Source organism: Pantherophis guttatus, chromosome 2 (assembly GCF_059756535.1).
Source record: "Pantherophis guttatus breed Tessera chromosome 2, ASM5975653v1, whole genome shotgun sequence".
Lineage (NCBI taxonomy): Eukaryota > Metazoa > Chordata > Lepidosauria > Squamata > Colubridae > Pantherophis > Pantherophis guttatus.
The window spans coordinates 228,034,423-228,043,686 of record NC_142064.1 but is presented as its reverse complement, the minus strand read 5'-3'; the positions used below and the strand labels follow the sequence as shown (position 1 = coordinate 228,043,686).

Genomic DNA, 9,264 nt, shown 5'->3' with positions numbered 1-9,264 from the left:
AAACTACATAGTGTAGACAGATATATGATCTTTGATTTTTTTAAAAAAATCTGTTTTGCAATAATGTACCATTTGAACCAAGACAGCAAGAAACAGTCTGCACCACATGATTCATCTTTTTCCTTGCTTTAAAATTATTGAGGCTTTTTAAAAGCCAAAATTTTATTTTATTCTCAACCCTTGGTTTCAGCGTAAGTAAAATTCTGGGTTGTTTAGGGCATTAGATGCAACTTCCTTTTATGCATTTCATACAGTTTTGATTTCCATGAACATGAAAAGCCTCAATACACACACAGTAATAAATAGCTTTTTCTATCTAAATAGCTGATGCTTGCTAATAAAAATGTTTTCAAATACCTAATTTAATCACCTGGGCAACAGTTATACTTTTAAAATATGACAATTCAGAAGATAATTAAAAATAGATACGGCAATAGGGCAAACTAATTTTTTTTTATTAAAAGTTTTTATTTTATAAACAATACATAAACATTCAATATATCTTCTGAATACATCTTTTGTATCTTCTTTTTACTCCTCCAATATTTATCATATCCTAATATTATCATTTCCTTTATTATGACATTTCCCCCACATTTCTTACTTCTCTATTAATACATTTATCTATCTTTTAGTTTTATTAAAAATTAAACAACAATTTTATCCCCAACAACCTTCAACCCCCTCTCCCCTCCCCCACCGACTTCCCAGAGCAAAAACAGGGTGTAACATTAAACAAGCATAGGCTAAAATATACTAACTTACTACAAGATTCAAAACTCCCTCAAACTCTTTAACTCCTCTTTTAAAAATTATTCATCAGCCTCCCCTTTTAAAATTCTAAATTAAACATTTTAAAACTTTCTTTAAAGCGTATCTTTTTAAAAGAAAAAAAATATTATTTTAAGTTAAACCTTTTAAAATCTCTTAATACCTTTAATAAAACATTCTTCAAGATATGTTTCAAAACTTTTTCCCCCTCTCCTTCAAAAGGCTATCCATATAATAAAAATACTAATAATCCATTGAGTTAAATTATTTCTAACTCTTGAGTTCATTCTTCAAAATAACAATTTCAAAGCTTTCAGAAAGTTATCAATTAAGTTTAAAGTTAAGCATTTTAATACCGCAATAATTTTTTTAAAAGCTATCCATTTTTAGTTAAACATTCCTTAAACTTAAAAAATACTAATTTCAGTAAACTTTTCAAATTTATTATTAAAATCCTCCCCAAAAGAAACTAATCTTCAATTCTTCCTTTCTTTCTATATTTTTTCCAGTCCTTCTTCTTCAATAGTACTTTCTTCTTCAACATTGCTCCTCCCCCTGCTTTTATTTTTGAAAATTTTTGAATATAGATTTGAGGCTGATGCATCTTTAGAAATCGTTCTCTTCTAAAAGTTATCTCCTTCAATTTGAAACCTCCATTTCGACTCTTCCTGCTTATATAATCAGTCACTTCCTTCCTTGAAAATTGATTCTGTCTATCAAGCCAAAAATTGTCACGATAAAGTTTATCAGTCTGCAGGAAAGAGTCTATTTGCTGCTGTTCAATTAACTGCATAGAAGCTTCTGCCAAAACCTGTTTTCAGTGTGCTAACTTCCATCGTAATCCTGACAGCCTCTTTTTCCTGCTCCCAAATCGAAATAGCTTGATTTTCTTCCTCTTTTCCAGCCAGCAAATCATTGTTGTTCTCCAGATTATAATTTTGAATAGTCTTTTCAACTGATTCCAATATAACAGAAGTATAAAAATTTAAGAGTTCTTGTAAAACCTTTACAGTCACAACTTGTGAATTTGCTGGCTCATATAATAATGATCCTCCATCCTTGATGTCAGCCATATTTCAATTTCCACTTTAAATTTATTCAGCTGTCAGGTCAATAAGTCCAATAATTTTCCACACAATTTAGAAGTATAAAGTAGTTGGGATCAGTACCATAGTCTTTTTCATTCCACTAGCACTTTAAATCTTTTTCTTTCCACGTAATCCAGTAGCTTTTACAATGTTGCAGCTTTAACAATCACTTTCACTAGTAAGTTTCGTTTCAACGCCCTTAAGCGCCATCTTTTTTCTTTTTCTTTTAAACGGAGTTAAAGTTTAGTACTTGCATTTTCTATTCTGATTTTGCTCTGCCAGCGTCCAGGTTCAAATTTTCTCATAATCCTTAAAATTTCTCTGCTGGTGTGGTCGCGACCCTTTGTTCTGCATAAAGCAGAATCGTCCTGGATCCGGAGCACTGAAGGGCTTTCAGGGAGCTCTCACCCTGCAAACCCCAGGCTTAAAAAAAAAAGCCTGGGGGTCTAGGGGAGCTCTACCCAGACCCTTCTGCTCTCCTCTCCCCCCTTTTCCCTGGGGGAGAGTTTCGAGCCGCTAGAACAGCTGATTTTCGCTGTTCTAGCAGCAAACTGAATCACGGGGCTGGAGCTCCTAAAGGAGCATCCATTCGGGGAACGCGGAGCCACCGGAAGTCAGGGCAAACAGTAAATTGAATTTATTTTCTCAACCAAAGGGGAAAAAAATGATCAGAAATAAATTTCACCATAGCTATATTCCCATAACATGTTTTCCTGGGTTACAAGACGTAAGGGGAAAAGGTGGTACTTAATTCCTAGATTATTTGATTAAATCACATACTGAATTAGCCTAAGGCCATCAGTGATCTGGTCTGCATATCTAGTTAGTCATGAAAAAAAGTATGTAGAATTCTACGTATCTCAATCAGAGATATCGGGACATAGTAAAAATCATCTGATCCTTAGCAGTTCTTAAAAGTAGGTAAATACAACTTCAGATGAACAACACCACATGAACTACACCATGTTATTTTACAAAAAGAAAGCCAAATGGAGAAGCCATGGGTGAAAAGCTAAGTACATCCTTACTGCTTCCAAAGGTATGAAGAGGCTAAGTATCAGCCAGCTGCTGCTAATCAAGTCTCCCTGATCAGTTGATCATCAGCAATGCCTCTACAAAAGCCTAAGTTTTAGGAGTTTGCTGGTCTCCAGCACTGAGGTGTGTATTAACGCAATGCCAAAGAGGAAATGCATCAGCTATGATCCTAGAGAAACAACTTGCTGCCCATCAATCTGGGGAGAGTTATAAGGCCATTTCCAAATAATTTAAAATCCATCATTCTACAATGAGAAAAATTATTCACAAGTGGAAAATATTCAAGATAATTGCCAATCTTCCCAGGAGTGGATGTCCCAGCAAATTCACCCCAAGGTCAGACTGTGCAATGCTCAAAAATTGCAAAAAAAAACCTGAGTTACATCTCAGATTCTACTGGCCCCGGTCAGCATGTTAAATGTTGAAGTATGTGATAGTTAGAAAAAGATTGAACAAGTATGGCTTGTTAGATGGCTTGTTGGGAAAAAGCTTTTTTCTAAAAAAAAACCATGGCAACGCGGCATTGGTTTGCAAAATCGCAAGACTTCTGGAACATTGTCCTTTGGACAGATGAGACCAAAGTGGAAATCTTTGGTCATAATGCAGTGTCTTGTTTGGCAAAAACCAAACAGCCTATCAGCTGGCCGACACTGGATCATGCAATGGAACACTGATCCCAAGCACCCCAGTAAGTCTACAACAGAATAGCTGAAAGGATCAAGGTATTGCAATGGCCTAGTCAAAATCCAGACTTCAACCTGATTGAAATGCTGTGGCAGGCCCTCAAGAGAGCCACGCATAAACAAATGCCACAAACCTCAACGAAGCAATGTTGCAAAGAAAAATGGGTCAAAATCCCTCCGCAATAATGTGACAGACTGGTAGGAGTCATACAGAAAATGAATATTTCAAGTTATTGCTGCTAGAGGTGGTTTTAAAAGCTATGGAAGCAGTAAGGATGTACTTAGTTCTTCATACATGGCTTCTCCATGTTGTCTTTCTTTTTGTAAAATAAATGACGTGTGTAATATGGCATGTGTAGTTCATCTGAGGTTGCATTTACCCACTTTTAAGAACCCCCAAGGATCAAATGATTTTTTACTATAGCCTGATATATAAAACCATAGAACTCAAAGAGGGTGTAACTTTCTTTTTTCACAGGTCAAAAGAATGGCTCACAGTTGCACGATGTATTGCAGAGAACATAATATCCAAACACTGGTTTTCTATAAAGGCAAGCCATGCCCCCCAAAGTTGTGATTTTTGTTCTAGTTAAGTGTTACTGATCCTGACTGGTTTGGGTGTTGACCCTGACCAAGCAGGTTGTGGAACAGGCCAATAACTTCTCCCAAGGCTTTTATCACAACCCTTTGGAGCAGGGGTCTCCAACCTTGGCAATTTTAAGCCTGAAGGACTTCAACTCTCAGAATTCTGGCCATTGGCCTGTTCCAAGGTTGGAGACCCCTGCTTTGGAGCACCTCTCACTTCAGTACTTCTCAGCCAACTGCTTCTATATCATGCTCAATAATTTTAAATCAAGCAGGTGGCTTGAATTTGCATCATTATAGAAATGTTAAACATTGAAATGCTATTTGCCACTGAAGCAAAAAATGCCATAAATCACAGACATACCACTACAACTATTTCAGCCCTTAATTCATGATCAACATTGGTAGGCTTACAAAATGGAAAGCCTGTAATGTAACTTTTGGAAAAGGAACCAGCACTACCTATTACAACCGTTTTCCCTATTCCTACAGAATGTGGACATGATGCAAGCTGTTTTCCCAAGACAGTGGCCCTTCTTCAACTAATAGAAAATTAAAGTTGACATTAGAATAGAATAGAATTTTTATTGGCCAAGTGTGATTGGACACACAAGGAATTTGTCTTGGTGTATATGCATATTACGATCAATATGACCCAACACTTGCTCTTTAATTTGTTTTAAAGCATTTATAAAACATTTACTAGTCAGTGAAAGAATTAAGCCCATCTACTTTCCTAGCATAAGTCTCATACAACAGTATATTCTTTCTCATCATGCCACTAATCAGTCAGTTTCTTATTTCTCTGCAAACTTTTAATTCCTTCCGGAGAAGCTTGGTGCAAAAATGGCTTAGGAAGTGTCTTTCATAGCGTTTTTATATTTGCCGGTCATCTCTTTCGGTAGTGGCACTTTTCCAGGACAGGGAATCTGGCCGTCAATTTCACACATACATTGCCGTAAGTGGTATTTTTTGTGACCAAATGTTGCAGGATGCCATCTCCTCTTTTGTTCTTCGTCTATCCGGATTGTTTCTCTATTAAAAAGATGATTTTATGGTAAGGAAGACAGCAAGTGTAATTCGGTGTGCAGCATGTCCCATTCGTGAATACTTTTTAACAAGTTAAATTCTATTTTGGCTGTTCACCGCCCTGAGTCTGAAAGGAGAAGGGCGGTATACAAATTTAATAAATAAATAAAAAAAATAAAATCAATAATAAAAGATGAAGTGTGTTCTATTAGAATGCAAATAAAAGAGAAATCATTTGTGCTGTCTATTCATACAGCATTATTTTAAACAAATATATTTATGGAATGTTTACTGAGTAAGCAGTGTCTCCCATTCTTACTATGTTATCAGATAAAAAAACCAATAAGGGGCAATAATATCAATGTAAGTTCACCCATTAAATAGTTCACTTGAAAGATATAATTTATTAGGGAATGAGAGCAATACTTTAAAGTATATTTATCTATTCCCCAAATAAATTTAGAGGAAATTATATAATTTGGGTGAAGGAAATCCAGTTTTTGTCATAGTAATGTACAGCAATAGTTTCCTGTACCATTATGTCCTGTTTGATACCATCTACCAAGAGAAGAGCATCTCTAAAGGTAGAGGGGACAGAATTAGTGGCCTCCTGCACTAACCTAAATTATTCACTACCACCGGAGAGATGTATTTTACTAGAACTGAGAATAATGTGATGCACTTGTTTTTATAGTCACTTGCCCTGGATATTTCCCAAATTTTGAAAATTCTTTTTACATATGGCAGCATTTAGACTTTCCATTAACAATTCATTTGATATTAAATAAACTTCTGTAGGCTTAATGATTTAAGGTAATGCAGTTTTCTATCAAAAATAATGCTGGACAGGAAACTTTGCTGCCTTTCCCTGTTTCACTTTTTAAATCCATAAATGAGTAAATAGAAAAGTTTGCACTTATATATTATGTCTTATAAATAGAGTGTTTCCCCATACAGTCAAAACTGAAGTCTGATTCCGTGATGACCTTGGTTATTTTGACTTACTCGCTTTTACCAAGAATTTTCTTAATATGCTCTGCTATCTCTCTATTGGTCTTCTCTTCTATATCAACCAGGACTTGCTCTCCAGTATCTGCAGGAGAAATAGGGTTACATACAGAATATTTAGTGGGTTTTCCCAAAACTACTTCCATGATATGGCATATTTCTCATACAAAAATACACGCATGATCATTTTGACAAGAGGTAACTTGGCAAACTGTACTTGAAACTACCCAGTCCTGGTGACTTTATCTATCAAATGTACATGCCATCCATCTCACTAAGTAACTTGTGTGTTTTGCAAATAAACACATAAAAATCTATATAAAAATAGGCAAAGTTGAAAAACAAAGTTAAGAATTTAAAAAGACAGAGGGAACACCCTTAAGCCACCAATCAACCCCTGGGGTGGCATGCCACGCTTGGATCCCCATGCTGGTTGACTGTAACACATTGTAACTGCCCATTGGTTCTCAAAAAAATCAATTACTTTTAAGCTAGGTTGTTTTCTGCCCAAAGGCTGCTGCATTTTCTCTTTTGGCCCAGTGTTGGGAATGCAGGGGGCATCACTTTTAATGCATTATCGCTGGACTGAGCAGAAGTAAAACTCAATTCCTTTTTTCTGTTCACAATATGAGTAAGGTAAGGCTAAGGGCAAAACAATAGAACTTGAGGAGGCAAGGTACTGTAATAATTACGAATAGTATAAACCAGATGTGTCTAACTCCGGCCCAAGGGCCACATGTAGCCCTGGACAGCTAGTAATGCAGCCTCACAAGATAATAAAAAAAATAAATTAAAAAAACAAAGGAAGTTCGTAATTTATATACATTAACAATATTGATTTTTATATGTGACCCAAGACAATTCCTTTTCACTCAATACAGCCCAGGCAAGCCAAAAGGTTGGACATGCATGGTTTAAATGGATTCTTAAACTACCATAATCAGAGCTTCCAGCACAATGTACAATAAATATGAACCATATAAATAAAAATGTAAGATTCTGTAAATTTTGAAATGTGGGCGGAATAGCTAATGACATTTTTACCAGTCTATAACCCTTACATATGGGTTTTACGCTTATTATATCTATATGAACTTGTGCTCCTTTGTATCTATCTAACATCTGCAAGAATAACTTCCATCTGTAATTGTCAGAACAGCTAAAAGTTCATAGGTTCTTCATGTCTGTGGTAGTTCAAGTCCACATCTTCTTGATATGAATGAAAGGCCTTAAAAAACATGACCGTGAGAAGGAAAAGTTAGTATACTGTCAGACTATCTATTTTTCATGCCCAGTCCATAAATAGTACAAGGTAGAAAGATTAAAAAGCTTATTCCATCTACTTCTGTATATTTTCTCTCCAGGTTTCCAGGGCAGTTCCCCTTGCCTCAAACCTCTACATAAGAGAAACTAGGGTCATTTAAACAAAAACCTGGAAGAAAATATCAAAGGCAAACTATTGACTGCAGTTTTTTCTAAGGGAAACAAAACTCCCTGAAGTTAGAACACAAACTAATACTTGGTTTACCAACATTGAATGCTTAACTATTACAGCTCAGACTGGCAATTTTACACAATTCTATTAACAAATAGGTACGTCAACCAGAATGTCTTGAAGACATGAGCCATTTTCCTCTTTCAGCAGACAATATTAAGGGTTATCTTCCAATGGTATCTACTATTAGGGGCATAAGTAAAGACTTCTAGTCCACTTCATCAAGAGGTGCAGGGAAATCAGACAAATGCTCTACTTACCCAAGTAGAATCTTAAGAATGGTGAAGGAGTCATGTCTTTAAACATCACAATCTGCACCCAAGGATTTTTGTACTGAATCTGAGGTATGTTGAAAAACACAAATTTTCTATGGTAAAAAACAAAAAGCAAGCATGAGAAGCAATGTATTCATCGGAGTGTGACCAATATTGCCCAGGAATAGATTTCATTTCAGAAAGCTGGCCAGGTTGCAGCAAAACTACACATACACACACATGCACAGTCTTCAGAACATATTAGTTTGGGCAGAATTAAAAGTCAGAGAGAGGCAGTATGGTGTCACCTCTACTCTCCCCCCACCCACCCCAACAGCTCATCATGATTACTTGATCAGTTGTAAACTTGAAACCTCCAGGTGGCCTTAAGGCAGTGGTTCTCAACCTTCCTAATGCCACGACCCTTTAATACAGTTCCTCATGTTGTGGTGACCCCCAACCATAAAATTATTCCTAAGACCACTGAAAATATGTGTTTTCCGATGGTCTTAGGCGACCCCTGTGAAAGGGTCGTTCGACCCCCAAAGGGATCGCGACCCACAGGTTGAGAACCACTGCCTTAAGGGCTCGCAAAAAAGGATGCAAGGAGTCTAAATCCTTCCATTCACCACCATCCAGCCAGAGCTGAAGAAGCTTCTTGGATGAGAAGTGAAACGCCTTCAAAAGGAAAACCAGAAAGTCCAGTTGCCTCTTGAAAAAGCACTTTTGGGACTTGAAGCTATGTAGTCTCTATGGCACGACTGTATGGACCCCCATTACGACCTGTGGGCTTCAACTCCCAGAATCTCCATGCTGGCTGGGAATTCTGGGAGTTGAAGTCCGCAAGTCTTAAAAGTTGCCAGACCCGGTAGAATAGATCAAATCGTAAACCGGCAATCCAACGGGCCCGTAATCCGCAGGCCATTTCCACCTCAAGTAGAGCTACCATATCTGGGTTGCAAAAATAAGGCTCCTGTTTTTTTGCAGCCCAGATCCGGCGCTCCCCCGCATGGGAAGGAAAGCCCGGGCTCCTCCATGGAAAGGCTCGAACCGCGCCCGAGCGAGGAAAGCGACCCTCACCTGGCGCCCTCGTTGAGCTCTCCGTGCAGGTTGTAGTTCACCGTCATCACCTTCACGCAGTTCTTGAAGACGATGTCGCCCTGGTTCAGGTACTGCAGCGTCCTTCGAATAGGGAACCTGCCCTTCATAGGCATGACGGCGACGGAACCGGCAGCCCCGCACAAAACCCCTCCGGAGAACGCGACTTCCGGCTCAGTCTCTAGCTTCGCACCGAAACCACCGTACGGTACAAAGAG

The 9,264-nt window shown here is 37.7% G+C and overlaps 1 protein-coding gene across 1 annotated transcript; it reads right to left on the bottom strand.

Annotated features, from left to right (window-relative positions):
- Window positions 1-1,258: 1,258 nt before the first annotated feature.
- Window positions 1,259-9,264, bottom strand: MRPS25 (mitochondrial ribosomal protein S25). The gene is made up of 4 exons (XM_034431576.3): window positions 9,029-9,264; window positions 7,955-8,061; window positions 6,197-6,284; window positions 1,259-5,197 (listed from the first exon to the last, which is right to left on the bottom strand). The coding sequence occupies exons 1-4, from the start codon at window positions 9,160-9,162 to the stop codon at window positions 5,014-5,016; spliced, it is 513 nt and encodes a 170-aa protein (XP_034287467.1). The 5' UTR covers window positions 9,163-9,264; the 3' UTR covers window positions 1,259-5,013.

Coding starts and splice junctions, on each gene's coding strand:
- MRPS25 (XM_034431576.3), bottom strand. CDS start 9,162: ATGCCTATGAAGGGCAGGTTCCCTATTCGAAGGACGCTGCAGTACCTG. Junction 6,285..7,954: donor ATTCTTAAGATTCTACTTGG/GTAAGTAGAGCA, acceptor TTTCTCCTGCAG/ATACTGGAGAGCAAGTCCTG. Junction 5,198..6,196: donor AAAATTCTTGGTAAAAGCGA/GTAAGTCAAAAT, acceptor TCTTTTTAATAG/AGAAACAATCCGGATAGACG.